Genomic DNA, 13,969 nt, shown 5'->3' with positions numbered 1-13,969 from the left:
CATGATAATGTAGGTAAATATTAGTCTAATATTAATTTTTGCAAAAGTAACATGCGATTTCATATTTGAACTCATATTACGATCTTAGATTACGATCTCATTCTTCATATTACATCTCTGATCTAACAATATGAAGACAAAGACTAATAAAAACATCAAGAAGAATAATAATAAGAAAATAAAGAAGATGATTGTAGAGGTGCGACAGTGGTGGAGGAGAGACGGTGGCAATGGTGGAGATGGAGGCGGACAGTGGCAATGGTAGAAATGGAGATGGAGACAAATGTGACCATGATGGATATGGAGGGTAAATGTCTTAGATTTATCTATTTTTTAGATTCATGCCTATTGAAGAAGATCGACAAGTATGAGATTATGCAATTATTAATTTTTAAAAGAGGTATTTACGTGAAAAAGAAGTACTTTTATGGAAAAAAAAATCATTTTTGTTGGATTTATGTATCCAATATTTATCAAGTGAGTATTGAAATGACATTTTTTCCTTTTTTATTCGGCTAGAGACAACACAAAACAGTTCACTAATAATAAATGGGCCATTTGTTTAAACCTTTTTCATTGAGCTAAGACAACACACAAAGGAGACAAGTAGTTAAACTTACAATAAATGGGTCAACCTTTTTTATTGGGCCAAAGACCACATAAAAGAAAGTAACAACAGTTTGACACTTACCATAATGGGCCAACCTTTTTTATTGGGCTACAGATCACATAAAACTATAAAAGTCAAAAACAATAGACACTTGAGATAAATGGGACAATTTGCAATTTATGGGGCAGTTAGGCCCAAAAATATCAAACCAACAGGCCGTAACAGTCACTAGAAGTGGGCCAGTCGGTACATGCTTGTGGCCCGTTAAGTTTTGAACATTTTTTTTTTTTAATCAAATGGTGTTGACGCGTCTTATGTTAGACCATAAACTACATATCTATAATTTTTTCAAAATAAAATAAAAAAAAATTTCGTCTCAAATTGTTATTACAACGAGGCATGCTGTAATTTTTTTACAACGAGGGTGCTGTAATTTTTTTACAGCAGAGCCCGGCACCCTTATATTAGACAACCTGGTGACCATGTCAATCAAGAAGAGATGCTGTGGGGTCTGCAAGCCTGCAAGAAAAATAATGGTAACCAACGAACATGCCTGTAGCACCTACTTCACTCATTTCTTAGTCTTGCTCCTTTAACTAACATAATATGTTTCCTTATTTATTTTATGAAAAACAAATAATCTCACCAAACAACAATCATATATCACAAGAGGAACCACAATTGCATCTCAAACTTACAATATGTTTTAAACCACAATATGTATCATATCCTGTGTAATGCAGTTTTCTGTACAAAGGCATTTCAACATTAAAAAAAAGGAGGAACTTCTTTACTACAGTAACCTAAACCAACAACTATATGAATTAACAAATATGACTAAATGCATCAACATTGCTAGAACCAATAGGATGCAGAATCACCTACCATCCACAATGGTATCACTCCAAGAGAGTGACATTGAAGAAGAAAGGGATTGCTTAATATCTTCAAATGTAGGGTGCAATCCATGGCCAAAATTTTCTGAATACGTACTCTTGGACTTCATCATTTGCAGCAAATGTGCATCCATATCTTCAGTTTCTGACTCATTAGCCTCACTGTTTCCCTCTAAAACCATCATCACCACTTGCCTCATTGTTGGCCTTGAACTTGGTTCAGGATATGCACACAACAATCCCAAATGAAGCACCCTCTCCACTTCTTCCTCATCAAACCCTCCGTTTGCCCTCAATCGCGTATCGATAGCTTCAAGTAATTGGCCTTGCATCATCAATTGCCACACCCAATCCACTAATGCTGGCTTTCCTTCCTCTAAAGGCCTCCTCCCACATATGACCTCTAAAATCAATATACCAATGCCAAACACATCAGTCTGAGCCGATGCTCGCCCACTCCTAATTATCTCAGGGGCCAAATACCCTACAGTCCCAACGACCCTTGTCGTGGTAGCAACTTGACCATGCTCGTGCATCCGAGCAAGCCCAAAATCGCCTAGCCTTCCATTCATATCCTTGTCAAGTAATATATTGCTGGCCTTAATGTCTCTATGGAGTACTTTAGCTTCCCATCCCTCATGTAAGTACAATACACCTGCAGCAACATCTTTCAGAATCCTTATTCTGTCTGTGTAGCTCAACATCTTGTTCGCATCACACTCAAATACCCTTTTGTCCAAGCTTCCATTTTCCATGTAATCATAGATTAACATGAAGCTTCCCTTCTCTCCCTTGCACCAACCTCTCAGCCCCACTAAATTTCTGTGCTTTAGCCTTCCAAGGCTGGATATTTCTGCCAAGAACTCTCTCATTCCATCATTATTGTCATGTGAGATGCGCTTCACGGCTATCTCTGCTCCTCCTGGTAATACACCCTTATAGACCTTCCCATTCCCTCCAATTCCAATCACATTATCTTCTGTGAATCCTTTTGTTGCTGAATCAACCTCTTGATATGTAATTCGATGCGGCCAGTACTCCAATTCCCAATCCTCCATTTCCTCTCTCTGCCTTGCTTTCCTTTGCTTCCTCTTTACCAAATACAGAGAAAGCAAAGCACACAAAACAAGAACAAAGAAACCCCCCGCTGTAATTCCTGCAATGTACCCTTTTGATTTAAAAACAGAATCCTTTGGAAGAACAAATGAAGGTAACCCAGTAGTTATTAGCCTTTCACTGAGTGAAAATTTTGTATTGCTAAAGCTCCAAGCCAGAATTCTGTGACTTTGAACTAATCGACCTGTAGCTCCCGTAAAACCAACATACATCTCCTCCTCAAATACGGCTGAAAGATTAAGAGAAACATTCAAGAGAGCGGTTTTGGGTCTTTCCATGCCTGCTAATGCCATGGTCACATTGATTAAAGAATCTGCATAATCAATCCAAACTTGATAATTCCTTCCATCATTCAGCTTCAATTTCTCAAACGAGTTCCGGCTGCTATTCTCTCGATTCTCAACCCAAAAACCAGCCTCGTACGAGTCTTCAGATGTGAGTGAATTCAAGTCGATGCCGACATGATTGTCATTGATATCCTCAAATTCTTGGTTGTGAAAAGCGTCAAATTCAACACCGAAGACGTGGTTATTTGACTTTCCATTGGTGGTGAAGTTGAACAAACCCAGATGCCGAGCAGAGCTCGCTCCTTGAATACCTTTAAAGGGTACAAAAATGAAAACCAGTCCATGCCCTGGCTGAACGCCCTTGCAAGGAGCCATGGAGAGGATAAATGAAGTCGAAAATGGATAAACATATGAAGAATTCGGAGCCTTTGCGGGTATTTTTAATGGGTAGAGAGCACGACCGATTGAGAAACTTGTTTCGTTAGTGAGCGTGAGAATTCGAGATTCAATGGTAGCGTTGCCGAAGAAGGACAAATCAGAGGAATTGAAGCCGTTGAACACCAAATCAACGGCTAAAACGACTCGGAAAAGTAGAATAATTGTAAGAAACATTTGGCACTTCTTCATCGTTGTGGAGCTGAAACAGAAGCAGCAGCCTCTCTCACGGACAGTGACTGAGTTTCGATAAAGGTTAAGGAGACAGGGCACCAAAGAATGAACCGGGCGAAGGTGGGACCCATGTAGTGAATGTTCAACAATCTAGATTTTTGAATTTTTCTGGTAAACTTTGCCGCCGGCAGCCATTGCAGGAAAAAACGTGTGGGTGGACATTTAAATGTTCGACTCTGTAATGGGCTTCGTGACTTTGAGAGGAAGCGACAGTGATAGATAGAGTCCTTTGACACAATTAAATGCATGTTATTATCATGGTATGTATTTTTCTTTGTACGGAATCAAGGCTACTGGGCACCGCCATTGCACGTTAACAAGAATTCAACTGCAGCATTTACAGTATGAGACTAGACAAGATCAACTAAACACCCAGTCCACTCGTCCAGCCAATATGGATTGGTATGTATTCAACGTAGTGATTCACAGGACAAAACATTAATCGATAAAATTAAAGAAAGTTTTTTTTTTTTCCCTTTTTTGTCAAACTCTGCCTACATAAATTGATTGAGATAGTGTTTCATTTTCCAAGTTGGAAATAAATCAAATTGACAAAGATTATACATAATAATAATAATCTAATGAAGGTGTTCATACCCAAGTAGATTACATCTCATGATCGCCGACCATTATTTTTTCTTAATCCATCAAAGGACCCAAACGTAGTGAAGGAATTATTATTATTTAATGACGGATGCTAGAAATGATAGGCCTCAAACAAGGCACTCGTGCCACCAAAATGGTGGAATACAACATAATAGATGGGAATAGATAATGCTTAGCAAAAGAATGAACTACTTGCTGCACCACTGCCACTAATAAATTAGTTAAACCTCAGACCTTTCAATCATATTTAGTTGACGTTGTTGTTCCCATATCCAGGCTTAACTTTTCCTCTTCTACAACATGTGGCGTTTGCTCCACTGTTTATGTTCACATGTTATATCTTGTTATTTTGCCAATAATGTGAATCCTGCTCAATTTATGGAGTCGTATTTCACAATAGGGCATACGAGAGTACGTATGCAGTGACTTTCTATTTTATTTTGGATGATTCCGAGTGGCCCAACTATAATATTGGACCATTAGTGATCGTTGATCCAACGCTTAGATAAAAAATGGGACGTCCAAATTCAACGTGGTTAACCAATGAAATACCAACTGTTGGTTTGATAATGTATGTTAGTTTGATAATATTAATATATAGTTTGAAAATATTGGTTATTAAAATGTACGTTTTTAATGATGTTAAAATTACTTGTTTTTGATACTGTCACAGCTATGTTTGCTGTTGGGTGTATTGCTCGTGATCATAATGGCAGACTAGTTGCAGCGTCAGGGGCGCAGGTGGGTATTCTCCAGTCAGTTGAGAGTGCAGAATTGTATGCTGTTCGGGAAGGGTGATGAGTATCCCACATCGAAAAAATAGGGCCACCAACTCTAGTTTATAAGGATCCAAGGCACCCTCAGCTGGTAAGTCGGTTTTCTGGGTTGTAGTTCTACCTTGGGCCTTATGGGCCGGGATGGGTATTCATCATTGGTGCTTTCATTGAGAGAGTCGCGTTTGCGGAGAGGGCTGCCGTATGAAGGGCGAGCGGAGCCGCCAGGCGAGGGTAGCCGCCGTGGACGTTGGCCCTCCAAGGAGGGTGGTTTGATGAGTATCCCACATCGAAAAAATAGGGCTACCAACTCTAGTTTATAAGGATCCAAGGGGGGTGGTTTGATGAGTATCCCACATCGAAAAAATAGGGCTACCAACTCTAGTTTATAAGGATCTAAGGCACCCTCACCTTATAAGCCGGTTTTCTGGATTGTAGTTCTACCTTGGGCCTTATGGACCGGGATGGGTATTATCAGTGATGCAAAAAGTGCAGTGGAGAATATCCGTTCGAATCAAGAGGGTCTCAATGAAGATGGGAACATCATACAGGAGATTAAGAAATACTTTCATTATTTTTCTTCTGTAGAGGGTTTTTTTAGGCCAAGAAGTACAAATATGGTTGCACATTGTATTGAGAAATTCGCTTTGAGGACTTCGATTCCTTGTGAATGGAGATTGTCATATGAGCCACAATGGCTTCAAGAGGTTGTAACGGCAGAGTTTCTGTCGATTCCTTTATAATAAATTACAATCCTCCCTTTTCAAAAAAATATTACTTGTTTTGAGAGAATCACTAGTAACTCAGATGACACTCATGTGTGATATCTCATAGAGGGTCTCGAGTTCGAGTCTCCCCCATTGACTTCCCCTGTAATAAAAAAAAAAGACTCATTTTTAGGCAATTGTTCGTTTGAGACATTTTGATGTGTTTGTAATATTTTTTGGTCAATGACGCTATTATGAGAAACGTCATTAACTTGTTTAACCTAATGACTTTGTAAATAGCATCATTCTTATATGAAGTTGATGACGCTACTCTAAAAAGTGTTAAACAAATTGATGCTACTCTTATTAGTGTCATTAGGCCTTTCGAGAAAAAACTATTGACACTACTATGAGTAATGTCATTGTTAAAAATAAGTACAATTCACGATGTTTCGAGTAGTGTTAATTGTCATTTTGCAAAATAACTGAAAGCAAATGTTATACTGCTATATAAATATTAAACAAGGTTATTTATATATAAAAAAAAAATCAAGCATCTTTTCAAAAAAAAGAAAAAAAAAATGGACATGTTACTAGTATTTGATTGCATTGGGTGATATCACACCAAATGTTTCATTGCTGCTGCTGCATCTTCCTTTAATTTTGATAATAAAACAATAGCTGCTTATTTTATTTGGTCAGATACCCCTTAATTAAATTTGGTCACATAAATACAAGATTAAAGGTGGTTCCGGCGCACGTATTTGCCCACACCTGGTGCTCTGCACCTTACAAATACAACCACTTGAGATACCACTCCAAATGTCATTATGAGAGTCGTTAACTTTTTATTTTTTTTTAAAATAAATTTGTTGTTAATTAATTATTTTAAAAAATTAATTAATTATTTCTTTTTGTTCATATGTAAAGCAGACTATATAAAAACGCGAAGAATTTCGGTTTGATCATTGATGTCATAAAACCTCAAATTTAGCAAAAATTATTTTTTATGGGTTTGTGATCCACAATTTTGATGCAAGCCCAACCTAGAATTCTAGATGTGGGCAACAAATTAAAACCCCTGTTATCCAATCACAAACCCTAGATTTATTCTCTTCTACAATTTTGAAAACGTATATGTTCTTTTGCACACTTTCCATATGTAACTCATATATGTCAGTGTCACCGTCCATTTCAACAGTGAATCGCTACTTGATTTGTGGAAACACATTGCTTTGATTTTTCTTCTCGTTTCCGTGTTTGCCCAATCTTTTTTTTTTTTGGGTAAGTAAGATTTAGAACCAATCTATCTTTCCGTGTTTGCCGTATCTATTTTGAATTCTGATTGAAGGGAGATTTGATTCAGTGAAATCCAGAGGTGCCCCAAGAGTTTGGGGCCAAATCGGTGAATTGGGTGTTGATCTGTTTGTAGTTTTAGCCACTAGTTACTGTTGAATTGTTGAATCATTTTACATACAAATCAAAGAAACAGGGGGTGTGAATGAGGGGAAGATGATAGGGGTGTTTTTGATTCTAGAGAGACAATGACTGGAGGGTCATTGGGGATCCGGTCTGGTAGTTATGGGTCATTGGATAAACAGCTGCAAATCAACGGCAACGGTGTATTACCAATCCAGACGACAACACGCAGTAAACCTCCAAAAATGCTCAAGGAGAAGGAAAGATTGTTCCATTGGATCTGCAAGTTCGCCGGCCGCAAGAAGGTTGGGATGATGCTTCTTTGCTTAGTCTCGGCCGCAGTTTTTGTCTGGGTTTTGTATGTAGGCAAAGGTTAGTCCGAGTGTTTTCCTGTCTGATTTGATCACTTAAATCTTCGCACTACATTTGCAGGTTTTGTATTTGTTTCTTAGGGTGAAATTATAATCTAATTTTGATTTTGATTGTTAATTAGATTGATGCTTTTACTTATGTTCTGGACTGGCGAATGCATATATAGTGGTTCCTTTTCGGTTATGCTGTGCTTTTGTGAGATTTGCTGAGAGACTAGCGCCTTTACTTAGGGGATACTCAGTAGAGTTGATCTTTCTGAATGATTTGAATTCCTATTTTAACTGGCTTTTGTGCAATATCATTCAGTTTTATCCAGTTGATAGCTTTTTGTAGTCGTCCTATCCATATCAGGTTCAATGCGGAAGTGATGTTATTTTGTTGGCGGGCTACCCTTTTGCATTTCACTCTGAGTTACTTGTAATTTTGAGATCATTTATGCATGCCATCCTTCGAATCACTTGTTTCCAAAGGTTGCTTTGTTACAATATTTTCTATCCTTTTTCAATAGGGGTTGGTGTACTTATTACTATGAAAAAGAACTAAAATGTACTTCACTTGGTTTTAGGTGAAGATTCACAGGATGGTGATCGCAATATTAATGTGCTCAATAATGGCAGCTCGTTTATAAATTCTCTCAGTTTTTCACCAACAAACAGAGAGCAAAGTAATAGCGTGGACAGCAAAACTTCTATCACAGGAGCCTTTGAAAATTTTACTTTGGCCCCTCCCCTTCCTCAATATTTTACGGGCTATACTCTTCCACAGGGGCATATATGTAATAATTTTGCTTTACCGCCACCACCAGCCGATAAAAAGAGAACTGGACCACGCCGTAAGCTTTTCCTTACTTTATTTTATTTATTCTTTTTAAACTTATTATCTCTTACCCGCATAATGTTTTCATGGGTTTCATGTCTTGTGACTCCTATTTTATTTTTGCTATGTACTTTCAACTATTTGTAATGGATTACCAATTGTTAATTTCTAGTCCCTAAGAACCAATGGTAATGCTGTGTCATTTGCTTTTCAAAATAGAAAGAAAAAAAAGTTGCAATGTCACTGATATTGCTGTGATTATTGGTTGTTTATTTTCAGCATGTCCTGTATGCTACCTACCTGTGGACGAAGCAATTGCCTTAATGCCAAAGGCTCCGTCATTTTCTCCTGTGCTCAAGAATCTTACTTATATCTATGAGGAGAAGTTAAATAGAGAGACAGAATTTGGGGGCTCAGAGTTTGGTGGATATCCTTCTTTGGGTCAAAGAAGTGATTCTTATGATATAAGAGAGTCAATGAACGTGCACTGTGGGTATGCCCTTTCTTTACCCTCCCCATATCTTGTCATCTTTGAATGGAGTTTGTTGTTTCCTGTTCCATTTTTGCCACTTCAATTCGTTACTTATAAAGTATTTATGCAAGGGAGCTACACAAATGGTACTTTCTTTTTGGTCTTAATTATGAAGTATATAATGCATGCTTGCATTGATCAGATTTGTCAAAGGAATTAAACCTGGTCATCAGACTGGATTTGACATGGATGACTCTGACCTTCTTGAGATGGAGCAGTGCCGTGGTGTGGTTGTTGCATCGGCAATATTTGGTAGTGCTTCTTGTAATACTATTATTTTTTATGAACATTCCAATTCTTGAGGTGGCCAGTTACTTCGTCTATAATTGCTTATTATTGACTCCTCTCTCTCTCTCCCAGGAGCTTTTGATTTGATACAGCAGCCTAGTAATATCAGTGAATATTCCAAGAAGAACGTTTGTTTCTTCATGTTTGTGGATGAAGTAACAGAAGCTTATTTGAAAAATAATAGTGGGTTGGACAGCTACACGAGAGTTGGCCCGTGGAGAGTGGTTGTTGTCCATAATCTTCCTTACACAGATGGAAGACGCAATGGCAAGGTAGATGTTCTGAATTAGCTATCTTTCTTTTTTATTTTCAGTTTTATCATAGTTTGGTGTAGGTGTCATTTAACTGCTTGCTTGGATATGATTCTTATAGGTTTAGTTATTTGCTTCCCTTTCCAGCTTGAACAATCTTTTTTAATAGACGGATGGAAAGATGTAAAAATCAAATGCAGTTGATCCTCTTTCAGAAAATAAAGTTGTACATTACATCAGTCAATGTTCTTGCTGGTAGGGGTGAAAATAGGATGATTGCACTATCAGTATTCAGCCAGTTGAACAGGAAGAAGCATATCTTGATTATGTCTGTGTGACTCTAACTTTTACGCAGTACTAAGATAATCTTTAATTCTCTATTAATTTTATTCGTAACAGTATTAATTTCTTCCTTAAACTCATTGGGATTATATGATTATCATGCTTGCTCCATGGCCTTTTGTAAACCAATAACCATTTCTGGGACCTATCCGCTTGAAAGCTGTGTGATTTGCTGATATACCTTAGTACTTTTTTTTTTCTTCCCTTTTTGAATAGAGATGTGACTTTTGACTTTGACTATGCCTGTCGCAGATTCCGAAGCTTCTTGTGCATAGGATGTTTCCTAATGCCCGCTATTCCTTATGGATTGATGGAAAACTGGAGCTTGTTGTCGATCCATATCAAATTCTTGAAAGGTACTTTTGATTTCTGGTCATTTTCGTTCCAATCTGTATATCATAATCATTTGTTCAATTAAGTCCATTACGTTCATTGATCACCTTTCATTTCTCTGAGCAGCATAAAGAGATAAGTGAACATAATGGTCAATGTGTTTCTTTTGGATTTATTCTATCATGGGAGTTTCTTTTCTGCATCAGTAGATCTTCTTCTAATGGAATTATATTAGTTTTGTATGTTGCTAATAAAGGAAACTTTATGACACTGGGTAAGTACGGCATGGTTTAAGTCTTTAAGAGTATAAGACTTGGTGTTTCAGGATGCGGAAGTAAGTGTATCTTGTGAAGTGATTGTATAGAATTTCGGTCCTTGATTTGGAGATCTATTAGATACTAGATTTAGGGGTCCATCAAGTATATGGATGCTCACTATTTCCCTGGATCTTATTTTAAGCTTTACTCTCTTTGCAAAATATATCATAACAGTACACCTTGTGGGTGTGACTTGTAAAATTCTATACATGACTGGATTACTCAAATGATGCTAAAACTAATGATTAGCAGGTTAAAAAGTTTCAAGAGCAGCCAAATTCTTGTTGTATCGGCTTTTTTCCAGTAAATGTTTCCCTCTGCAACCAGGCCTGGCTGTTAGGGTGATGTTTTATGTGTGGCAAACTCGGGATAGATCTGCATTTAAATCTCCCCTCGGGATTTGATATAAAAATGAACCTGTTTTCCTTATAACAAAGGGAAATTTATCATTTTCACTCTGGATTTAACAAAATAGGAGTTAATGGGTGAAGGTTTCCATTGAACTTAAAATTTGGGGTAACATTATGTCATTGGAGAATTATGAATAATTCTAAGAATGCCAATTCATTTTTCACATATTTCAGCCTCTGAATACACATACAACAAATTTTTTGGTCATACAGAACACCTAGTTACATAGATGGAATTTCAAGTTAAAGCACAAGCCATCTCTTGTTCCACTAATTTCAAAGCAAATTTAACCTCCAATGGCCCCTCGTAAAATTGAATGTAAGTAAGCATATTGGGCCCTTAATCACATATTAAACTCCTTTGCATGTGAATACTGATGGCATTGTGAGAACAAATCATGAGAAGTAACTAGGAAGACAGGTGGTTCAATTTAGTTCTGGAAAAAGCCTCTTGCTATTTTTCTGGTAAAGTGATGGTGCTGATTCAGTGAATACTATATTTATGTTTCTTTATTCAATTGAAGCATATTTATGGGGAACAGTTTTTAACCAGTCATGTCCTCTTGGTTAATTGACTTCTACATGATGCCAGGATTGTCAAATTCGATTCCAAATGTCATTCCTCTGTTTATGATAGCACATTTTATAAATTGATGCATGTGTTGTCCATTTTACCATTTACCTTCTACCTCGCACTTAAAATCTTAATTGCAGCTGCCATTATATTCTTTTTTGCTCTTATTTCATGTCATATACACTCAGATTAGGCTCTTCCTCATTTGACCATGTTTGACTGTACGAATTTGTGTTTACTCTAGCCGGCTTTCTGAAATTCAATAAAAGTGAAATAAGAGGGCTATAGTTCTGTGAATAGGCCATAGGACCCAATTAATGTCATAGTGGAGCCTATAAACGATATGCTAACATGATGGCCAATTTGATTATTTTCTAAAACGGAATGATTTTTATGTTATTTATCTGAACTTATGCAAGTTTGGACCTTCTGATTATGGGGCGTGGACCTCATCTGAGTTTCATATTCTTCATGAATACAACTTGTGCTTGATGGAGGTGGCCTTTATATGGATGTTTTATTTAGCTCTCTTTGCTGAAAGTACTGGCCGGGGCACCTTATTTGTTTTTTAACATTGGTCTGCAGGTTCCTCTGGAGAAAAAATGCAACTTTTGCGATTTCTATACATTATAAACGCTTTGATGTGTTTATTGAAGCTGAGGCAAATAAAGCTGCTGCAAAATATGATAATGCTTCTATTGACTTTCAAATCGAATTTTACAAAAAAGAAGGCTTGACACCTTATTCTGAAGCTAAGTTGCCCATTACAAGTGGTGGGTGTAACAATCTTGTTTCTTTTTATTGTTGGTGCAGCAGCTTTTTTTTTTCCTGAGAGGGGAATTTTGTTATTCCTGATGATAGTATTCTTCTTATGGATGGCTATTCAGATGTTCCCGAGGGATGTGTTATAATAAGGGAGCATGTCCCCATCAGCAACCTCTTTACATGTCTTTGGTTCAATGAAGTGGATCGCTTCACTTCCCGAGACCAAATTAGTTTTTCCACTGTGAGAGACAAGATTAGGGCTAAGACTAATTGGACTGTTAATATGTTCTTGGACTGCGAAAGGCGCAACTTTGTTGTTCAGGTAATTATTAATGCTTTTCTGGCAATTTTCTTTCCCGTCAAAATTTGTAGCTTAGTTCTGAAATGGGCATGTTAACCTGCACGCTTTATAACTCATTGTTGTTGCCTCCTACAGAAATACCATAGAGACGTATTAGAACGCCTGAGGTCACCTGTGCCAGTTGCCAGACATCCCCCTCCATTACCACCAGTTTTGGTTAATGCATCGCCAGTGAAATTGTCAGCCAAGACTTCCCTCGAAAGGGCTGCACCCCCTCCTCCAGGCCGGAAGCTCCCCAGACGTGCTAGGGATAGGAGGTCTGGTTCAAGGCGCCACCGAAAAATTGTTGCTGTTGCTGGTGCTGGTGCTGGTGACACTGATTCCGGTTAAAATTTTGTCAGACGCGGGTATCATTCTTTTTCCTTCCCCCCCTTTTTTTTCCCCAAATTATTCATTGCAGGGATCAAAAGATTTGCGCACGAAGAGGAGCATTGTAGTTCTGTTTCCATTGGAACACAATCTCAATTTTGATACGTTGGGGCATCCATCCGTCAATCATCTTTCAATTTTTTTATTGTATATATTTGTTTAATTCCAATAAACAACACATGGTTTGGCAGAATCCTTTGTCATGGGGAAAACAAAGCCATTTCCATCTGTTGTTCCATTGTTGTAGCAAATGTTGTATCCGAACCTCAATTGTCTATTACCTATATTTAAAGCTTAAACACTACTCCACTTGCATTAAATAAATCTGGGCCTAACGACTATCTGTATGCACATACAGTGATCTTGCACTTTGTGTTGATCATCCCAATCTTATCTTATTTCATTGACAAAATGTCTGCAAGTTGGTTGTTTGTAGATCACATCTTCGACCTTCATCATGAATACCCTACTGCTTCATATCACTAAGACGTGATAGGAGTTGTTAAGAACAGGACGTCCCAACCTGAAACTAATACAAGTCTTGACATGACACACTTGGAATCTCGTATTCCAGCCAGGAAAATACAGATATTATCATTTAGGAGCTTTTTTTTTTAAAAAGAAAGAAACCTGTTTTATTGCCACAGTTGAATTTTCTGGTTAACGTTGATGATAGCATGGTTGGAAATTTTTTAGGGCTAAATCGTATGGATTCAGGAGATTTTGATCTCGATTTTCGTTGGAGGTGAAAAAATTTTGTGCTTGAGTTGATGATCCGAGTGTAAGCCGGTGTGATTAAGCTTGTCCAATTAGCCAAGAAAAAAAGATAGAAACCAACCTTTTAGGTTTACGTTGGGTGACGACGATATTCACAATGGAAATCAAATCAATTTATTAATTTATTTATGGTAAAAAGATATTTTTCGTTCCTTAATTATGAGGAGAGTTTCATTTTTGTCTCTAAATTTTTTTTCCTCCCATTTACGTCCTTCAACTATTGAAAAGTATCATTTTTGTCCTTTCAAGTGAGATTGAAGTTGGGAAAAACTTGATCTGACGAATAATATGATACCACGTAGGATTTTTCAATGGTCAGATTTATTCGAGGGATAAATATGATACTCTCCCATAATTGGGGGATGAAAAATGAAAAAAA

General features: G+C 37.5%; 2 protein-coding genes across 2 annotated transcripts; one reads left to right on the top strand and one right to left on the bottom strand.

Annotated features, from left to right (window-relative positions):
* Positions 1–1,294: 1,294 nt before the first annotated feature.
* Positions 1,295–3,727, bottom strand: LOC119989296 (L-type lectin-domain containing receptor kinase VII.1-like). Its single transcript, XM_038834731.1, has one exon. It carries the CDS (start codon positions 3,534–3,536, stop codon positions 1,488–1,490), a length of 2,049 nt encoding a protein of 682 aa, XP_038690659.1. The 5' UTR covers positions 3,537–3,727; the 3' UTR covers positions 1,295–1,487.
* A 2,887-nt stretch (positions 3,728–6,614) lies between these two features.
* On the top strand, positions 6,615–13,133 carry LOC119989297. Its single transcript, XM_038834732.1, has 9 exons — positions 6,615–7,455; positions 8,021–8,287; positions 8,551–8,764; positions 8,946–9,055; positions 9,164–9,363; positions 9,937–10,040; positions 11,904–12,091; positions 12,206–12,405; positions 12,520–13,133. Exons 1-9 carry the CDS (start codon positions 7,209–7,211, stop codon positions 12,772–12,774), a joined length of 1,785 nt encoding a protein of 594 aa, XP_038690660.1. The 5' UTR covers positions 6,615–7,208; the 3' UTR covers positions 12,775–13,133.
* The last annotated feature ends 836 nt before the right edge of the window (positions 13,134–13,969 follow it).

Source organism: Tripterygium wilfordii, chromosome 21 (genome assembly GCF_013401445.1).
Source record: "Tripterygium wilfordii isolate XIE 37 chromosome 21, ASM1340144v1, whole genome shotgun sequence".
Classification (NCBI taxonomy): domain Eukaryota; kingdom Viridiplantae; phylum Streptophyta; class Magnoliopsida; order Celastrales; family Celastraceae; genus Tripterygium; species Tripterygium wilfordii.
Note: the sequence above shows the minus strand (reverse complement) of the source record. Positions and strands in the feature narration are given on the sequence as shown.